This window comes from Hemiscyllium ocellatum, chromosome 6, assembly GCF_020745735.1.
Source record: "Hemiscyllium ocellatum isolate sHemOce1 chromosome 6, sHemOce1.pat.X.cur, whole genome shotgun sequence".
In the NCBI taxonomy this organism is placed as follows: Eukaryota; Metazoa; Chordata; class Chondrichthyes; order Orectolobiformes; family Hemiscylliidae; genus Hemiscyllium; species Hemiscyllium ocellatum.
Window position 1 is genome coordinate 16,758,590 of NC_083406.1, and position 22,020 is coordinate 16,780,609.

The 22,020-nt window shown below is 40.3% G+C and overlaps 1 protein-coding gene across 1 annotated transcript; it reads left to right on the plus strand.

Moving 5' to 3' along the window:
- Positions 1–3,026: 3,026 nt before the first annotated feature.
- Positions 3,027–21,812, plus strand: pdzk1 (PDZ domain containing 1; the record flags this gene model as incomplete). The annotated part of the gene is made up of 7 exons (XM_060826430.1): positions 3,027–3,236; positions 5,507–5,738; positions 7,813–7,949; positions 14,596–14,791; positions 16,652–16,848; positions 19,792–19,992; positions 21,594–21,812. Coding segments are annotated over exons 1-7 (1,392 nt in total), but the record flags the coding sequence as incomplete, so codon positions are not given.
- Positions 21,813–22,020: the final 208 nt, after the last annotated feature.

Sequence of the window (22,020 nt, forward strand, 5' to 3'; positions counted from 1 at the left end):
ATATTGGTTCCACCCAGAAAATGCTTCTTCTTTGCTTAAATCATGATGCGGAAACATCATTGCCTGCCCTTGATTCCCCTTCGGAGAAAGAGGAAGTATTGCAGTCTTTTGCTGCCATTGAATGGATTAATTTGATCCATGCCTTTACGGTCATAGAATGACCAAAGGGGGGAATGAGGATCTAAAATTTGAATTTAAGCAACTAAAATATGTAGATTTTTATTATAACAAAATGGTTTCTCGATTTAAAAGAATACTATAAAATGGCCTGTGACTAAGAGCTGCAAATGCCAATGAGTGTGTTTTACTTCTTGATATGGTCTTTGGATTCCTCAACTTCAATGTTGCTCCAAAAAGTCACCATGGTCAAAGCAAATATTCAATATTGTGCACACCATAAGTCATGTGATTGTAGGTGTACAGGTGCTTGGCATCAACAAGACAATGGCTGAAATAACTTCACAGAGACTGATATCCCATCACCAAGTCACCCTTCATTTACACATGGAAAGTCCTTGACACTGATCCAGCTCCTTCAGAGCCAGCTGTCAGAGTGAACAGGATGTTGGGCACTCCTGTTCTTAACTGTCAGCCAGGGCTCCCTGATTAGACCTGATTAACAGCCTCAATCAGGGAAACCACATTCTATGAGGTCCACCTGGCTGACCTCATTACAATGGTAAAGATCACAAAGATAACTCCATCATTTTCATAACTGATCCAACATCATTCTATGGGTTTGCGAGATTTGATGTTAAATGTTAGATGGTTTGCGAGGTTGGATTCCTGTCACCAATCCTTTGCACTACTGTAGCATCCATAACAAGGGTAAGCTGTAAGTAGAACTGGATCAAATAGCATGATATGGCAGAATCCATAAAGTACAACACATCAATGGTTGGTGTATCACCATCTCATGCATCATCAAAAAATATCTCTCTATTCAAGATTATTAAGACCCAAAACATTTTAATGTGGCACTCAAATAATGTCTAGATAAAAGTCTTATATATGAGGCATCAAATTTTCAACAAACCTGACATTAAAAATGGATGATAGTTGGTGCATTTAGAAAAAACTTTTCAGGAGCCAACACTATTCGATACTGTATTCAGGAGCTAGCATTTCCAAAGAATATTCCCATAAGCCAAAGTGTTTTCCAACATGACTGTGAATTTCCTGGCTTTAGTGAATAGCACTGCTACTCTTGGCCAAGCAATTCAGGAACATGATTAAGTTTGCATCCCCTCATGGATGTAGAACATTGACGCTTTTTTGTTTATTCATTCACAGGATGAAGGCATCACTAACTGGGCCAGCGTTTAATGCTCATCCCTAATTGCCCAGAGGCATGGTAGTTTCCTTCCCTAAAGGACATTAGTGAACCAGGTGGGCTTTTCTGACAATCGCCAATGGATTCATGGTCATCATTAGACTCTTAATTCAGTTTTTAAAATTGAATTCAATTTCCACCACCTGCAGCGGCAGGATTCAAACCTGGGTCCCCAAACCATTACCTGGGTCTCTGGATCAACAGTCCAATGCTACTATCAACAGGCTATCACCTCCCCAAAAGATTTGGGTTCAATAGTCAAAAATATAACACTAACATAGGACAGGTCAACTTGTTTCAGGCTAACCTATTCAGACAATGGCATCATTCCTGATCCTAGCTAACTGGAGGACACATAACATAATGATTAAACTGAAAGACAAAAGTGACCTTCAATCGTGTTTTGGTCCATTCAGTTTCTTCGCCATACATGTTAACTTTAACCTCTTCAAATAAACTAGCCCTCCTAACTAACACATCAATTATCTTGCATTAGTTGTGTGTTTGTGTGAAGTAGGAAAGACCAAACCTGGCCCTTGTGTAGTATTAGGATTACTTCCCATTTATGAGCCCAAGCCTATTAAAATCAGATGGGATATGAACTCAGTGTCTAGATCAGAGTGGTGCTGGAAACGCACAGCAGGTCAGGCAGCATCCGAGGAGCAGGAAAATGGATGTTTCGGGCAAAAGCCCTTAATCAGCCCTTACCTATGAACTCGATGCTGCACCCAAACCAGGCAATCTCCTGACATACAAGTTGGCTCAAATTTGGCTGGAAAATGCAATTACAGCTTCATCTATATCCCATTCACATGAACAAGATTCTCTGTATCTATTGTTAACATGGTGGTTGGGTTTCCAAGCTTTCCAATCCAGAAACAAAACACTGAAGAAATTCTGTTTTACTTTCCAAAACACGTTTTGCTCAAGCATATTTGTGTAATCACAAATGAGAGATTTTACATCAACTAACCCAATCAGGTAGTATTGTCTTACTTTCAAACATATATTTGAAGTAACCACCTGTTGCAGTTTTATGACAACAGATGAAAGTAGATCAATCAAGAAATATTAGTCCAGTAATTCATGGAATAGAATCCCGACAGTGCGGAAGCAGGCCATTCAGCCCATTGAGTCCACCTTCTGAAGAACATCCCAACCAATCCCTGTAACCCTGCATTTCGCATGGCTAATCCACCTAAACTACACATCCCTGGACCCTATGGGAAATTTAGTATGGTCCATCCACCTAACCTACACATTTGGACTATAGGAAGAAACCAGAGCACCCAGAGAAAACCCATACAAAAGGTGGGGGTGGGGTGGGGGGGAAGTGTGCAAACTCTACACGGATGGTCACCTGAGGGTGGGACTGACCCCAGGTCCCTGGTGCTGTGAGGCAGTAGGGCTAACCACTGAGCCACCATGCCACCCTTGTGATCAACTTGATTTGAAACATCAGTAAATGACTTTTAAAAACTGAAAGAATTAGTTTCCTTGGTATGTATACTAGCTAACTTCTCAGAAAATGTACTGATATTTTCAAAAATATTAACAAATATTTGTTATTGTTTGTAAGACTAAATACAAGTTTAATCTTAAGAGCTCCTGGAAGATTCACGGGAAATAGGTGAATAATGTGATGGTTTGCTGTTAGATATTTTGCTGCTTTAGGTCATTCAAACACCAAGTGATGGCAGCTGAAATTCAGCCTCGGCTTTGCAAACTGTCCAAAAAGGAAGGTGAAAGCTTTGGCTTTTACTTAAGGATAGAGAAAGACATAGATGGCCACCTGGTCCGTTCTGTGGTGACAGGAAGTCCAGCTGATAATGTTGGACTGAAAGATGGAGATCGAGTCATCAGGGTCAACACGGTTTTTGTGGATGGTGAAGAACATCAAAAGGTATGAGCTGTACGTCCTGAAAGTTGATTGTTAGATACCCCAGTTGTGCACAGACATACATATGGGGCTAGGATAATACAAACAGAAAGTGCTAGGGAAAGTCAACAAGTCTAGCAGCATCTGTGGAGAGAGAGAAACAGAGTTAGTGTTTTGAGTCTGCAATGACTCATCACAGAATTGTTATAGTGTGGAAAGTAGGATAGATGGCCCATCAAGTCCACACTGACCCTCCAAACAGCATCCCACCCTCACCCCATAACCCTGCATTTCCCACGGATAATCCTTAGACACTATGGGCAATTTAGCCTGGCCAATCCACCTGATCTGCACATTTTGGACTGTGAGATGAAACTGGAACACCCAGAGGAAACTCATGCAGACACAGAAAGAATGTGCAAACTCCAAATGGACAGTTGCCTGAGGGTGGAATCAAACCTGGCTCCCTGACACTGTGCTGACCACTGAGTCATCATGCTGCCCCTGTTTGGAACTCAAGATTCATTTCAGATCTCCCGCATCCGCAGTACTTTATTTCTATTTATGTGGGTCTATGGTTTGAAGTAAACAAGTATAATTTACTGTTTATTGTTTTTTACTCAATTAAATGGTGAAAAGTTGCTTACCCCTAGGATGCTGTGAGGTTCTGTGTATCAGGGTATAATTTAACTCAGTTTGAGCCGTTTGCTGAAATTATAGAATTTGTGTGCTTTCATGGCAACATTAGGAACTTGGCAACACAGCTTAGAGAGATACCAATAACATAATGGAAGTAAAATGAAAATAGTTAACATCCATTATCTTGAAGGAAATACATTTCTTTTGGGCTCATGTTCGTAATAACACTTATCATATTTTAATTAGCTATCACTGATTACTATGTTCATGAAGAACAGACTGGCCCTAATCTTTTCTTCAGAAATTACAGAGAGAGTTGGATTTAAAAAAAGAACAACAACAGAGTTATATTTCTACCTGGGGGAAACCAATGGAAAGGTATCATTTAGGTTTCTAAGGGTTGACTGCTGAAAACCATTGTGTTTTTCTGGTGTGATTCAATCCAATAAGCAGCGAGTTGCAAACTTATATTCAGGTGTCGGAAATTATACCAATTAGATGATCCAATATTTACGTTTACTGCCCAGCACTCCAACCCATCTTCCCTCTAATCTGACCACACATGGCAACGGAGAAACTCCTTTTTAATTAAATTGAGATGCTCACAATAAGCCAAAACATAACAATATACAGAAGAACATACAAACATAACATCTAAATGTACAAATTAGAAGCAGGGGTAAGACAGTCAGGCCCTGCTTCCTCCTGTTCCATTCAATGAGATCATGGTTTCTCTGACTATTGCCTCAACTTCACCTTCTATCTACCCCCAATATCATTTGATTCCGTTGTCAATCAAGAATCAAGAACTCAGCCTTACAAACAGACAAGGACCCTGCCTTCACTGGTCTCTAAGGCAGAGAATTGCACAGACCAAAGATTCTGAGAGGAAATTTTTCCTCCATCTCCAAAATATCTCCAAACAGTGTCCTCTTGTTCTAGTCTCTCTCACAAAGGGAAATAAATATTCTTTCAATATCCTCCTTGTCAATTTCCCTCAGTGTGTTGACATAACTTTGCCAAGAGGCATTGAGTACAAAAGCACCAATGTTGTGCCAACCCTTAATTCAGTTTTCAAATCATTTCATGTTAGATCTCAAATGGAAATGGTGTTCAGTCCTGGACTTCACACATTACAAGGGAAGTCAAGGCTTTGGAGAAGGTGCAGAGGAGATTTAGTCAAATGCTTTCAGTGACTTCAGTTATGTGGAGAGATTCAAGAGGTTGTGGTTGATCTCCTTAAAGGAAAGAAGTTTAGGGAGAAATGTGATAAAGGTGTTCAAAATGTAAAGGTTTTTAATAGAGTAATTGATGAGGAACAGTTAGGCTTGGAATGAAGGTTATTAACAAGAGGAGCCATGTTACAAACAACTGATAAAAGAATCGGGAGGAGGGGATGATGATTTTTTTTTGTTTTACAGAAGTTGTTGTGATCGGGAAGCAGATTCAATGGTAACTTGCAAATTAGAATTGTATAAAGACTCGAAGGGTTACAAAGAAAGGGCAAGTGAGTAGAAATATCAAAGAAGCATTGGCACAATGGGATGAAGGAAAGGTAGAGGCAGAGAATTAAGCTTGCAATAACCAATTGCTGACACTTACAATTGTAGAGGAACCTGGCAAAACCCCATGCTTAATGCCATTCTCTGTTTCAGGTGGTAGATTTGATTAAAAAGTCTGGAAATTGTGTTACCTTTCTGATACTGGATGATGCCACTTATACACATGCCAAAAAGCAAGGTATTGATCTATCTCAAGTGAACATTCCTAATCCCACCCCAGTCCAGCCCGTGGTGAATGGAGTCAGCGGAAAAACGCCACGGCCCAAGCTGTGCTACTTGGTGAAACAAGGTTCGAGCTTTGGATTTTCATTGAAGACCGTTGAAGGTAAAGCTGCAAAATTATTTGGTACACAATGATTAGTTAATAAGGATAGGACATGGGGTGAGTCTGCATGGGGTTAGTGCCGACGCATTGGGCCGAATGGCCTATATCTGCACTGTAGGAATTTTATGATTCTATATTGCAATTTAAAAAGCAAATGGTATGTTAGCGCTTATTGCATAAAGGTTATTGTATAAAAATAAGAAAATTCTGCTGCATGCATGCAGGATTTGATGATGGTTGGTTAGCCATAATCTTACCAGACCATAGGGACTGCTCTCTCATTAGAGAGAGAAGCAACTGGTGGAGATTTAACCTGAGGTCCACCAGACCTCAGGCAAGTGAAGAGGTTGAGAAGGAGAAGCCTTCATAGTAACTCAAACTGGTGATGGGAATTAAATCCAAACTGTTGGCATCACACTGCATGGTAAACCAACGATCCAGCCAAATGAGCTAAACCAATTCCCAGAGCTTTGATGAGACCACATCAGAAGGATTGCATAGGATTTGGCATCCTTATGTAAAGAAAATATATATTTGCTTTAGAGGATGGATGTATGGTCTACCAGATCAATTCCGGGCTGGTAAGACTGCTCTATGAGGAGATCTTGAACAAAATGGACCTGTATTATCAGGTCAGAGAAACTAAAGCTAATGTTATTGAAGTATATGAAATTCTGAGAAGGTTTGAGATGGGATATGCCGAGAGGTTGCATGCACAACTGAGAAGTCTAGCACTGCTGCCTCACAGCACCAGGGACCTGGGTTCAATTCCCGCCTCAGGCGACTGACTGTGTGGAGTTTGCACATTCTCCCCGTGTCTGCGTGGGTTTCCTCCGGGTGCTCCGGTTTCCTCCCACAGTCCAAAGATGTGCGGGTCAGGTGAATTGGCCATGCTAAATTGCCCATAGTGTTAGGTAAGGGGTATATGTTGGGGTATGGGTGGGTTGCGCTTCGGCGGGTCGGTGTGGACTTGTTGGGCCGAAGGGCCTGTTTCCACACTGTAAGTAATCTAATCTAAGGAGCCGGTGTCTCCGATTAAAGGTTTGGTCATTTGTGATGGAAACAAAGTGATTCCTTTTTCACTTGGAGGGCTATGTACCTTTGTATCACAGAATCCTACAGTGTGTAAACAGGCCCTTCGGTCCAACAAGTCCACACCGACCCTCTGAAAAGTAACCTACCCAGACCCAATGCCTTATCCTATTATCCTATATTTACCCCTGACTAAGCACCTAACCTACACATCCCTGAACACCACGGGCAATTTAGCATGGCCAATTCACCTAACCTGCACATCTTTGGACTGTGGGAGGAAACCAGAGCATCCAAAGGAAACCCATGCAGGCACAGAAAGAATGTGCAAACCCCACACAGTCACCTGAGGCTGGAATCGAACCAGTGCTCACCACTGAGTCACTGTGCCACCCCACAATTCTGTAATTCTGTGCCCAGAAGGCATTGTATGCTCAATTATCGAGCATGTTCAAGACTGAAAACATTAGATTTTTAGGCACTAATGGAATTCAGTGACATGAGAATAGGGCAGGAAAGTGAAGTCAATGTAGGTCAGTTATGATGTTACTGATTTTGCAAACATGCTCTAAGGTCTACATGGCCTACTCTTCTACAAATTCTTGTAATTTTATGTTTTTCACAATATTAAAACTCAAGATAAAGTGGATATTAATAATTATCAAATCCACAACACATGAATGAAGCTAGAAGTTCAGACTGTAGAAAAAAGCAATACTTCTACGTCTGCAAGAATGTGCATTGTGTTGAATAAAGCAATAACTCATTGTTTGATTATATTACATACAGTTCGTAAACCTACCAGAAACTTGAAAAGAATGGGTGATCTGGAAAAATCTATACTAATTAGAACACAGAGGGCATAGGTTTAGGATGAGAGGGAAAAGATATAAAAGGGACCTAAGGGCCAACTTTTTCACGCAGAGGGTGGTGCAGGAAATGAGCATGCTATTTCCCATCGATTCTTGCGGATCTAGAATCTGAATGAATTAGCCTAGGAATCTCTTGCCATTAGTATTTACTCAAATCTTCCATTTCACAGGAGTCCCTGGTCTGTTCATGACTGAGATCACCCCTGCTGGTGCTGCTTTCAATGCTGGAGTTGAATCCAATGACCGAATAATTGAACTAAATGGAGAAAATGTTGAAAATGTCTCTCATCCGCAAATGGTTACTAAGGTACTCATGCCATATCTTGACACATTCCCTGAATGTATAATAACAATTGTTATATATAGGTCTGAAAGGATCTGAAAGACTTTGTACAGAGGAGACCAATAAGCACCACCCACTATGGTGATATTATAGTTCCTCAATCAAGAATTCTCACACTTGAGTAAGAATGAGTGTTTTGATCTCAAACTTCCTCAAGTAAGAGTTAAACTAGTTAAAGGGAATGAATGGCCAGTCAAGGACCAACTTGCCAAGGAACATCTGTTCAAAGAAAAACCCATAGAAGATTTCGTAGGCTCCCTAGACTCATGGTGGAACCCAAACAGAAAGTGGAATTCATTGAGAGTATCTAAAAATTGCTTCATACTGGCAATGAAATGGGAACTTGTGACTATACTGGTTTGGCAGAAAAGAGTTCTACTGCTATCACTACAAAAGGGAATTCAGACTGCAAGAATCAGCAAGGTTTCTGAGGAATGATATACAGTGAAACAGACCATGAATAAGGCACCCACTGGAGTCAATTGATATACCTCAGCGTGCAACACAGGCTGGTGAACTAACAGGTATGATAGGTTGAAGTTTGGTTTTAGACATTGTGTGACTTGGAAGAGATGTCCAAGCAAATATGTTTGACATCCTTATCTTCACAGGACTAGTACTTAATAAAAGTGACAAAGATCATGCCAAGAAAGAAGCAATCCTCAAACAGCAGAACTGAGGAGAGGAACATGTTGATTTCAGCAATAATGTTGTCTCTGAGGGTGATTGAGAATGTCTAAACCAATCAAATAGTTGAATCAATGAGCCTACATATTTCAGTACACATATTCAGGCACATTGAGAATAAACATCTGCTGAAGCTGATTGAAGATGCAATGTATATGATTCATGGAAGCCACCACTAAGAAAGGCTGACAAATATCCAACCATTTGAGATAATGCAAAGGAGAAAACAAGTCATCCACTGTGAAGGTTTAAGGTGGGAATTCCAGAGTTCAGTTTTGGAAGATGAAGCAAAGGAAATCAGAAATGAATAAGAAATTACTATTGGTCAGTTTGAAGTCAGAATTAAGACACAACATACAGCAGGACGATACCTTAGGCCTGACGATATTTTAGAAAGTTTTGAGAAGATTTGTAGCTCAGGTTGAGGTTCTGGATGTAGGTTTGCTCAATGAGCTGCAAGGTGCATTTCCAGACGCTTCATCACCTTACTAGGTGACATCTTCAGTGGGCCTCCAGGCAAAGCACCGCTGCTGATTCCTGCTCTCTATTTATATGTTTGGGCTTCTTTGGGTTGGTGATGTCATTTCCTGTTCTTTTTCTCAGGAGGTGATAGATGGGGTCTAACCCGATGTGTTTGTTGATAGAGTTCTGGTTGGAATGCCACGCTTCTAGGAATTCTCCTGTGTGTCTCTGTTTGGCTTGTCCTTGGATGGATGTGGTGTCCTTCCTTACCTGTATGTGAGGATACTAGTGAGATAGGGTCATGTCGTTTTGTGGCTAGTTGATGTCCATGTATCCAGGTGGCTAGTTTTCTGCCTGTTTGTCCAATGTAGTGTTTGTTGCAGTCCTTGCACGATATTTTGTAAATGACATTAGTTTTGCTTGTTTTCTGTATAGGGTCTTTCAAGTCCATTAGCTGCTGTTTAGCGTGTTGGTAGGTTTGTGGGCTACCATAATGCTAAGGAGTCTGAGTCATCTGGCAGTCATTTCTGAGATGTCTTCGATGTTGGAGATACTGGCTAGGGTTTCTGCCTTTTGTCTGCTTGCTTGGGTTTGTTGCTGAGAAATCAGCGGACTGTGCTCATTGGGTATCCATTCTTTTTGAGTATATGGTATAGGTGATTTTCCTGTGCTCTTTGTAGTTCCTCTGTGTTGCAGTGTGTGTTCGCTTGTTAAAAAAAATCTTCTGATACAGTTTTTTTTGCGGATGTTGGAATGATTGCTTCTGTAGTTCAATATTTGGTCCTGATGATGTTTATTTGTCAATGTGGATTCCAATCCTGTGACAGAGTTTGCATCTGGGTGTTTATGATTTAATCACCCCATTTCACAGCCAAATCATGGAATCATTATAAATATTCTGAAGTTGACCTTTGATGTGGAATAAAACACTAACAGGTGGCAATCAATATCCAAGAGATCAAAGTTTTCCAGTCTAAAAGGACCTACAAAGCTCAGGTTATCATCAAGAGAGTCAAAGACTCCACCCCAAAAACTATCAGTCTTCCAAGTCTGAAGAGAACATGATCTGGGGAAAAAACTGAAATCGCTAGGGAGCTTGAACCTATAAAGTCTTGTAGGGGAGGTTGGGTAGTTGTAAGTGAAATTAAATACTTTGATGTATAATATTAATAAGGGGAAAAAGAGCTTGGGTGAGCTGTATATCGGTCTGAAAAATACTGAGGAATATCATAATCACCCCCTGTTCAATACAAGATTCTTTTCTAGTTTGTGGTTTTCCTTTCACACAAACCAAGTAGCCCCATAGACTCTTGAAATGAATGGTGACAGCAAACCTACTCCACGATGAGGTGCAGGCTCTGTTTAGCTACACATACATAATTTGAATTTATGTATCACCTTTAATGCAGCAAAATGCTCGTAGAAGCAATTATAAAGCATTGAGCTAAATAAGATGATAGTAAGACAGATGACCAAAGCTCAAACAATTAAGTAGGTTTTAAATTAAGTTTTTAAGGATTAAAGGTAGAGAGGTTCGGGAGGAAATTCTTGCTAGACAGTGAAAAGTTTATAAAATTTTCAAGAATAGTTACAACGACTTGAATCTAGGGAGTAAACTAATACTTGGTCAGTTGCTAACATTGAAACCATGTCAATAGTTGCTACAGAGAACTTCTCACATCCCTCTGCTACCGACAGCAAGTCTCATTTTTTTCCGTCACCTTGTGCTCATTGGATTAATACATCTCATTTGACACTTCATCCTTGTGTTCAAATTCTTCCATCACTTCATCCTGACCCATCATTTCTGTAACCCCTTCAAAACTTACAAGCTTCTGAGATCTCAACCGATGTTCATCTCTTATCCAGCTGTCACAAGGTTATAGTCCAACAGGTTTATTTTGGAGTGTTGGTCCTTCTTCAGTTGAAGTCACTTCAGCTGATTAAGGAGCAGTGCTCCAAAAGCTTGTGATTTCAAATAAACCTGTTGGGACTATAACCTGGTGTCGTGTGACCTCTGACTTTGTACATCCCAGTCCATCACTGGCAGCTCCATATCATCCCTTATCCATCTCTGATTCCCTTTGTTGTATCTTCAACAGCTGAAATCTGGAATTCCCATTCTAAACATTTCTACCTCTCTATCACTTTCTCTCTGTTAAAAGCCTACCTTTCAGAGAAAGATTTCAGGTATCAGGACTCCTTATGTGAGGGAATCAGAATTTTTCAAAATATTATTTGTACTCTATAAATGCAGTGCTTACTGGGACAGTCAGTTTGAAGTTGGAATGAAGACACGTTGTACAGCAGAAGGTCATCTGAGGCCTGATGATGTTTGTTTGCCAAGATAAATTATTCCAGTCCGGGCACAGTGTTTGTGATTTAAACACACCATTTTACAGCTAAATCACGGAATCACCTTAATTATCCTGAAGTTGACAATTAATATGCAATAAAACAATAATGATAATGTTGGCAATCAGTATTCTGTCAAATCTGTAGTTTATTTCTTTATTCAATCATACATAGTGAAGGAGGCCATTTCATCCATTGTGGCCAAGCCAGTTCTTCGAAAAAGTTATCCAATTTGTTCTCTCCCTATCGCCTGGCCAATTATAATTGATTCTGCTTCCAAACCGTCCTTTCAGTGAACATGCTATAATGGGTCACTTAATAAAAATTTCCTCATCTCACCTTATTTGTTTTCACTTTATTAATAAGATCTTACCAGTAGAATTGTATGCAGATCTGTGTTGATGGATACATAACATCATTTGCTGGTAGGGTTGTTATAAGGCAGTTGATCCAAAAGGCTTAATTCTGAAGCCTTTGTTTTGCTCTGTCCATTAAAATATTTATGTAGACACTGGAAGGAGCTAGCCAGTTCTCGTTGGCTGTTATAGTTCTAGTCTCTTAACCTCCTCTCAATTGTTAACAACAATGTAACTTACCTAGTATTTGTTCTGATATTCATTCCCAAAAGAATTTACATTATGACTCCATTGAGGCCCGAGAATTGTTGTAATTCCTGACTAATCAAGAGCTGACCATTGCTAATTTCTCACTGAAGGGAGGGCTGATAGTAGGGGACAGCGAACTTGAGCGATCGAGATTGGGAGACTTGTGAGATGTGGTGCGGGTTGTATGCAAAGCATCCTCCCATTGCTGTCCTGGAACTTGTGATCCCAGTATTTCAATAGATGAGCACATTTGCTATGTTAACCTCCACTTTGGGAAGCCCTGGAGACACCTTTGTCCTGTGCCTAATGATATCTGTTCTTTTTTCATCTTAGCTATTTTTCTAATTAACCTGTTCAGAGATGTCATTACACACCTCTGGAGCAAGTGGAACTTGAACCCAGATCTTCTGGTCCAGGGGAAGGACACTACCACTGGCCAACCAGACGGCCCCCACCCGAATGTTATCGAGTTCACCAGCCTTAAGCTAATGCAGCTGTTATGTTATTGGTTTTCCTTAAGAATTTAAAGTAAACAAAACAACAAAATAGTACAGATAAGCTAGTGACGACCAGAAAGAGTCCCAATGAAGCTACAAGGAGATAAGCCTGAATTGCAAAGCAGGAAATAGTGATTGACATCAGGCTCCAGCAGTAATTTCAGTCCCTGAGAGGAAGACTGAAAATCCTTACTGTTGCAGCAACATTCTGGGCCAGAAAACTCAAAGCAAGCTTAAGTCATTATATTTAATAAACATATACTTTTTCTCATTGTTACAAATTGTAGTTACAAGCCACAGAAAAAAATGGTAATTCTTTTAAACATTCTTCAGACTGACAACATTGTTCAAGAATTTATAACCTAAAAGTTAAGGGTAGTAGATTTTATTAAAGAAAATAATTTTGAAGATTAAACATTTTTTATTGTACAGATCTTGACATCCTAAATGCAATCACAAGGAGAAGTTTGTAATCTCATTACCATTCAAGCATTCAAGAATTATTTTGCTAAGTAATAGAATGACATCTGGACTGTAAAGAGCATATCTTTGATTCTTCTGGCCAATGCCAGGGAGAACAACAAATCATTTTCTTCCCTGAGCCCATGAACTCCTGATACACACATGACTGTGTGGCCAAATTCCACATCAACTCCATTTACAAGTTTGCTGACAACACCACTGTTGTAGGTTGGATGTCAAACAATGACTAGACAGAATACAGGAGATTGAGTGCTTAGTGGCATGGCATCAAGACAACAATCTCTCCACCAACATCAGCAAAACTAAGGGGCTAGTCATTGACTTCAGGAAGCAGAGTGGAGGGCACTCCCCTGTCTGCATCAATGGTTCTGAGGTGGAGATGGTGGAGAGTGGTGAGTTCCTGGGAATGGCGTTCACCAGCAATCTATCCTGACAACAATCCACTCATGTTGACACTACAGTCAAGAACACATAAAACCTCCTTTACTTCCTCGGGAGGCTAAGGAAATTCATCATGTCCATAAAGACACTTACAAATTTTTATAGATTCACTAAAGAAAACATCCTATCTGGATGCATCACAGTGTTGTATAGCAACTGCTCTTCCCAATACCCCAAGAAACAAGAGGGTTGTGAACACAGTCCAGTCCATCATGCAAACCAGCCTCCCATCCATTGACTCAATCTATACTTTCCATTGCATTGGGAAAGCAACCAACATGATCAAAGACACTGTCCACCCCGGTTATACTTCAATCATCTTCCATGACGCAGAAGATATAAAAGTTGAATATATGTACAAATAGATTCAAGAATGCTTTTTCCCTGCTGTTATCAGACTTTTGAGTACACCTCTCAAATGTTAATGTCAGTCTCTCTCTGCATCTTCTCAGCAGCTGTAATTTTGTATCCTGCACTCTGTTCTGTTACCATGATGCAACTGGAAAGTGCAATCTGCTTATAAAGCATGTAAGATTAGATTAGATTACTTACAGTGTGGAAACAGGCCCTTCGACCCAACAAGTCCACACCGACCCGTCGAAGCGCAACCCACCCATACCCCTACATTTACCCCTTACCTAACACTACGGGCAATTTAGAATGGCCAATTCATCTTTGGACTGTGGGAGGAAACCGGAGCACCCGGAGAAATCTCCACACAGTCAGTCGCCTGAGGCAGGAATTGAACCCAGGTCTCTGGTGCTGTGAGGCAGCAGTGCTAACCACTGTGCTACCCATAACTTTTCACTGTATCTCAGTACATCTGACAGTAATAAATCAAATCAAATGTGGCTGTATTCTACTATCCATCTTTTGTTCTCAATCTAAGATCCTGCTCAACTGAACAATGGACGTAAAAAGACTTATTGAAAAAAAGTCTAGGGTGTTCTCCTAATACCCCGGCCATCATTCTGCCCCTTAATTGATTTAAATAAACAGGTTTATCGGATATTTGTCAGACAGCTAAATCATTTTTTGAGATATGATTGCCATATGTTAACTGTGTTGAATCTTTTTCAGATGAAAGCTTCAGGGAACAAAATCATGTTGCTTCTGATTGATGAGACCTCAGACAAATACTTCAAAAGCAAAATGGTCAAAGTTGTGGCATCGATGGCAAGTGTGAAAGGTCTGCCTCTCAAACCACGGATAGCACAGCTAACCAAGGGATCTCAAGGCTATGGTTTCTCCTTGAGAGTCGAACAAGAACAAAAGGGTATTACAAACCAGAGCTTAATTTTCTGATTGTTTACTATGGATGCAAAGCCTCCCTCAGTGGCATCATGCATCAGGAAGTTTGCAAGTGGTGGCTCATAACCTTCATACATTGGCTCTCACAGGGAAAATTCTATTAACCAGGATCTCTGTTCTGACTATTTTTGTTCACAAGGCAATGTTGGCACTCAAGAGCAACTCCCATCTCCCACAACCCACCTGGGGAATATTTCAGAAAGATGATCACATGCCTTGCATTATAATCATGAAATAACAAATTGTAGTTCCTTCTAAACCTGACCATTCCCATGCTCTCGCGATGACATTTCATGTTTTATAATTTGTAAACTTCAGCTTATAAAAAAACTCTAGTGTGTGTGTCTGAACTTGGATCAGATCTCATTCATACATCATTCCCTTCACTCACTGACCAACGTTAGATCTTGGTTTAGCTGACTCAATTTTAGAGTCATCATGTTCAAAGCTGCACGCCCTGTCCCGATAATATTCTTCAACCCCCTCAATATTCAGAGATTTCGGCCTTCCTCTAAATCTTTCATCCCTGTTTCCTCTGTTCCACTCTCATGCGTTTAGCTGACTGAATGTGGAGTCCTGAAATTCTTTCCTAAAATCTCTTCACCTCTTTGCCATCCTTTAGAATGCTGCTTCAAATCCACCTATTTTACAATGATTTGGGTCACTTGCCCAGGGTTTTGATACCAAGAGTAATAAAGTTTTTTTATTCATTCGCAGGATATAGGTGTCACTGGTTAAGCTAGCATTTATAGTTCATCGCTAATTGCTCTGAAAAAGGTAGTGTTGAGCTGATTCAAATCTAACAGGAGTTTGAACAACACAAAGAATCAAAAGGGATACAGACACATGAAAGGGAAAGGCAATAAGATGGCATATCAATTACAATGTGTGAGATTATTCACATTGAAAGGAACAATATAAAATAAATATTGCTAAATGATGAGAAACAGAGATTTGTATGTTTTGTAAACGTAATATAGAAGCTTAGCTTACATATAAAACAAGTAATTATAAAATCATATAATATTTTGGCTTTTATTGTAAGGCTATTGAAGTCCAAGAGTAATTATGATACAATTGTACAAGGCTTTGGTGAGATCATAGCAGAATACTTTGCTTTGGTCAAGGAAGGAAATATTTGCATTGGAGGTAGTACAGCAAAGGTACATTAGATTGATTCCCCGGGATGAGAGGGTAGTCCTATGATAAGAGGTTGAGGACACTGGACCTTCAGCCTTTGAAATTCAGGATAATGATAGCTGATGTCATTGAAATAATGAAACATTGAAACACAACCTATTTCTATGTTCTTGCAATTGTGAATTTCTAACCAGCCGGGAGAGGGGTTGTTTTTCAAAATTAGTATACAGTTCAGCAACAATTATGACTGTTAAGCTTTGGATGAATCTTCAGTTAGTTCGTACGGAGACTGATGATGATTCTTTTAGCTTCAATGATCTGCAAACATAAAAGACTTGGTGCTTCATCTATGAGACATGAAGCAACATTTGAATCATCGCAATTCAGTCTCCAAAAGTACCGAAAGGGTGTAACGATTTAACAGAGAGCTGTTTGAACAGCAGTAAGATTGGCTATCGTGGAATGTGAAGAATATTCAGAGGTGCATTACAGAATCCACTAACTGGTGGATTCAAGTTCAGGAACATTTATCTCCATTAACATTGCCCCACTATTATTACTTGATGTAATCCCCAACTCTATCTTCAAGTCTAAAGACTACACAATGATATAAATGACCTTGAAGCTACTGGATTGTCTAAAAACCTGACTGGTTCCCTAATGTCATTTCTCTGCAAACATCTAGGTCATTTAATCAGGGAGATTGACCAAAACAGTCCAGCAGGAAAATCTGGACTACTTGATGGTGATCTTCTGATTGCTGTGAATGGGGATGTCGTTGAGCATCTGGATCATGAATCATTAGTTGATAAGATAAGGAAGTGTGGGAACCAGGTCACGTTCCTTGTTGTCGATAGTCCAACAAATGAGCTTTACAAACAGGTAAGAAAATGAGTAGAAAGTGAGGACTGCAGATGCTGGAGCTCAGAGCTGAAAAATGTGTTGCTGGAAAAGCGCAACAGGTCAGGCAGCATGCAAGGAGCAGGAGAATCGACATTTCGGACATAAGCCCTTCTTCAGGAAATCATGAAGAAGGGCTCATGCCCGAAACGTCGATTCTCCTGCTCCGTGGATGCTGCCTGACCTGCTGCTCTTTTCCAGCAACACATTTTTCAGGTAAGTAAATGAGTCATTTGAGGCCAAATGCAGATGGATAAATCTATTCACACTTACCTGAGATGCACTGAAACTGGCATCTGGAATTGTGTCCAGATGAAATCTTTCACTGTAATGGGAGAAACTGTAACTACTGAACTATGAGGATTTAAACTCATGTTTTGCTTTATTCTGACGACATAGTTTTCACAAAGAAATTAGTCTTTTCCTGAGAGACTGTAAACAGAGTTTATTCCGCAGGTCATGGGAATCACTTCCAGTTGAGACGATACAAATGCCTTCACAATTCCTTAGTCAGTGATGAATCACATCAGACAGGGTTCCAGCACCAGACTGCTAAGTTACTTGTGTCACAATGTAACTGCGTAGGTAACTCTTAGGAAGAAGACATTGGGTATGACCTTTATAAATGGGTACAGTCCATGCTTCAGATACACAAAACTCTGCTTAGACTACACCTGGGATAACTATGAGCAGTTCTGGGCATCATAATTTAAGGTGCTTTGAATGACTGAATGATTTTCTTGTCACGTGTATTTTACAGTGAGAAAAAAAACCCAGTAAATTACAGTGAAAAGCTTTTCCACTATTGTCACAATCTGGCGGCATTTTGAATAGTTTAAGAAAAAAAAGGAAGCTATAGCTTAAAGAGAGTCCATCGTCCTGAGCAAGCTCTTCGTCAATGATGCCTGCGTCATCATCACTCCTCTGCCGCATTGCCACCATCGACACTGGACCCAACCAACAGTGAAGTTGCTACTCTTCAGGCACCAGCTTTTTCCACTGGGCTGATTCTCCTCCGCCGGCGCCTGACCCACCAATATCGGTCACTCCGGGCCCCACCTTAATGTCATCATGATGCCCTTCTGCCATCACTTCACCACTACCAGCACCAGGCCTAACCAACAATGAAGTTGTCAATCCTCAGGTGACAGATTTTGCTGCTGCACCCATCTTGCTGATGCCACCTCCACCAATATAGCAGCCACCAATCCCAATGCCAGGTTCCATTCTTGCCCCGCAAAAGAATGGACTGCAGTGTAGATTGTTCATAATGCCACCTGGATTCTAAGGTTTAAATTATGAGGGATGGTTACATAAACTTGATTTGCATTCTCTGGAATAAAGCCAAAATACTATGGATGCAGAGAATGCCAGAGAAACTCAGTAGGTCTGGCAGCATCGGTGTTCAGATAAATAGAGTTAACTTATCCAAGAAGAATTATACCAGACCTAAAAGGTTATGTTTCTCTCTCCACTGATGCTACCAGATCTGCTGAGTTTCTCTAGCATTGTGTTGTATTCTCTAAACAGATTGCTCAACTATTTCACATGCAGGGGGCAGTGAGAGTTGCATATGAAATGTATTCTCACACAGGTGGCAATAAATCAATAACCGAAGAAAAATGAGCAATTAATAAAATAAACGACCACGAAAAAACAACGGAGCTAACTGATTGGAGGGGCAGCCCCTAGCACATTCATCCCCCCTATATTTATTTGCATATAGAACCCTGGTTGCAGACCAGATCGGACCCTTTCACCTGTTGATCAAGTCTACTCTACAATCTATAAAATTGGAGCATGATTTGAATAAAATTTTGGGATATTAAGAGCAGCAAAGGATAGCTAGAGAAAAATAATTTCTGCCAACAGGGGAATGTAGAATGAGGAGGTAGTGCCTAAAAATCAAAACTGCATCTTTTTGGAATGACTTTAGGAAACATTTCTAAACTCAATGTCAGTAAAAGTTTGGAACCTGGCTTCCATAAACAGCAATAGTTTGCAAATAAATTGTCAGCTGTAAATCTGAAATCTAAAGATATGAAGAGGTCTGGGACAAAGGCTGGGTATATGAAGTTAGATTGCCAGTCAGCCATGCATGTTGGAATAGTTCCAGAGGCTGAATGGTCTTGTCTTGTTCCTATGAGCCTGGTTTTGGTGTTGGCCAAAGCTGTATAATAGCCTGATGGAACAAATGTTCCAAGAAGGCAAAACAAGTAAGTAGGTATGATGTGCAAGAATAGGCCATTGACAGTGCATTCAGTAAGGTTAAAAGGGAAACAAAAGTGTGCAATTACCCCAGTTCAGTAACAATTAAGTAACAGCGTACTACTATCCTCAGAATCAGTAACCACCCATTGTGCAATATAATTACCCTGGTTCAATGACACACTGTAAGGTACATTCATCTCCCCCCTACAATGAGCCAGTAAAAGACTGTACAATACAATTACAAACCACTATTTGCCAGTTTTATCCTGACAGCTAGTAACACAATATGCAGCTTATTTATCCCTGGGTCAGTAACACAGTTCAATTACTCCTAGAGTCAGTTACATACAGTACAATACCCTCAGTCAGTAACACAACATATAATACAATTACCTCCCCCAGGATCAGTAACACACTGCACTGCAGATTTACCTAAAGGATTTACTTTCAACATAAGTAACTCTTGTGAATAATTATTATTACCAGTGAGTTTTAATTGTCCACAGTGGGGGGTCTGTAGGATAGGAACAGAGAGCAGGGGTTCCCAGATAATTGTCCTTCCTCCTGCAGTGTTTACACATGCAAAGACTACTTATGAAGGATAAACCTGTAACCTCTCCAATGTGCATCATAAAATAGTTTCACCATGCTTATACAAGATGAAGGTTAAAGTGATGTGGAGTTTTCCATTACCTTCTTACTGTCCAACCACAGGCTGGCATTTCTCCAATCTGCTTCTGGAAAGAGGTTCATGAATCAGATCCACCAGTGGAAGTTCAGGAGTCACAGGAGAACCAGAGATCAACAGAAAGTCCTCAACATGGTCCCAGATTGTGTCACCTAACCAAAGGTCCAGAAGGATATGGCTTCATTCTCAATGCAATCAAGGGCGTGCAAGGACAGTTTATTAAACAGGTAAGAACTATTTGTGTGGGATCAAAGTAAGAACTTGACAACATAGGAAGCCAACTGGCCCATTGTCTCTGTGCCAGCTCTTTGTTGGGGTTCTGCAATTAGCCCTATTCAAATATTTATAGAATTTTCTTCTGAAAGTTCCTGCTCAAGGGACAGGAGGGAAAAAGAACCCCTAACGTGTAATAGCAGTTTTGTGGTGATTATATTGCTGGACAAGTAATATGGAAACCTGAGGTAAATTCCACCATGATGGCTGGTACAATTAAATACCAGTATCAGGAATGGTGAAACCTGAAACAACCAGGCTGTCATAAAAATCTACATGCTTTACTTTGTGTTTAGGGAAGGAAATCTATTGCCATACCCAGTTTGGCCTGTGGTTGAGTCCTAACTCATAACAATGTTGTTAACTTTTAACTGCCCTCTGAAATGTTAAGCAAGGTACTCAGTTGCCTTCAAGGAAGTGGCTCAGCAACAGGTTTTCAAGGACAATTGGAAATGATTAGTAAATATTGGCCTTGCCAGTAATGCTCACATTGCATGAATACCCTGCCCTGGTAGCCAGCTTGACAATACGAATGGTTTACTTAAGCTTCTGGTTAGGAATTACCCACCATGATATCGACAGCGGGGGCACTGGCAATAGCTGAATGTCATTAAATATTGATCGTGCAACACTGCTTTCACATCAGGAATCCCACAGTTTTTGACTGACAATCAATGATTGTTGCACTGCAAAAGCAAGATGAGTAAAGTTATTCTGCAGATGGAACTTGAAGAATGAAAATATGACTGGATCAATTACAGTTTCCATAGTTAGTTGAAGGTCATTCCTGTAACCCTTCAGACAATAATTAATCACAGATTTCTCAACCTAAGGAAGTATGTGTATAATATTGAGCGGGCACATTAAAGTTACAATGACAGCAGTCAAAAAAAAGTTGATAAACACAAAAGATCCTAACTAATATTTCATTCATTCATGGGGTATGGGCAGCACTGGCAAGGCCAACATTTGCTGATGATTGCTATTTGCTGTTTACATAGTGGTATTGTGCTGCCTTTTTGAATCGCTGCAGTCCCTATGATGTATGGACACCGACAATGCTGAGAGGAAGGAAGTTCTGGGATTTTGTCCCAGCATGAGTGAATGAATGCTGATATAGTTCCAAGTCAGGATGCTGTATGCTTGAAGATATCATGCAAGTGATTCTGTGCGTCTGCTGTCCTTCTAGATTGTGACATGTCATGAGTTTAAGAGGCTAACATCCAGAGGCCTTGAGCAAGATGATGTAGTGCAAAGTATGTGGGGATGAGTCAGTCTATTTGCATTTAACACTTGACATACAATCTTAGATTGGCCTACCTCAGGCTGGCCTAACAGCCTGTTGTGGCTTCACCAACTCTTTGAAATAGTTACTCAATTATTCCCACTCACCGACCTTTTTGCTCCTTTTCGAGTAGATATCCAACTCATATATATTGTATTCTTATTTAAGACTTACCATGAAAACTGCAGCCACCACCTTTTCAGGAAGTATACTCTACATCACAACAATATGCTCTGTAAAGAAATGCTTTGTTATTTTCCTCCATCTTAGGTTATTAAAGACAGCATAGCTGAAGAGGCAGGTCTGCAAGTGAATGACATATTGATTGAAGTGAACGGCATCAATGTGGAGACAGATACACATGAAGAATTGATAGAAAAAATCAAGACCAGTGATGATAAGCTGAGTATGCTGGTGATTAGAAAGGAAGAATATGATCATTACAAAGAAACAAACACCCCAACTTCAGCAAATGCAATCCGAGTGCCAACACCTGAGCCAGTTACTCCTCCTGAGAATACCGAGGAGGAAAGCACGCCTGAGAAACCAGAAACTCAGGAACCAGCAGCTGACAGTCCTACTCTGGAAAGGAAAGAGCAGGTAAATGACTCAATCGTGGCCAAAACTTACAGTTAAATAGCAGCTTTAACATAGCAAATCATCACAAGACATTCCACAATAGCATAACCAAATACAT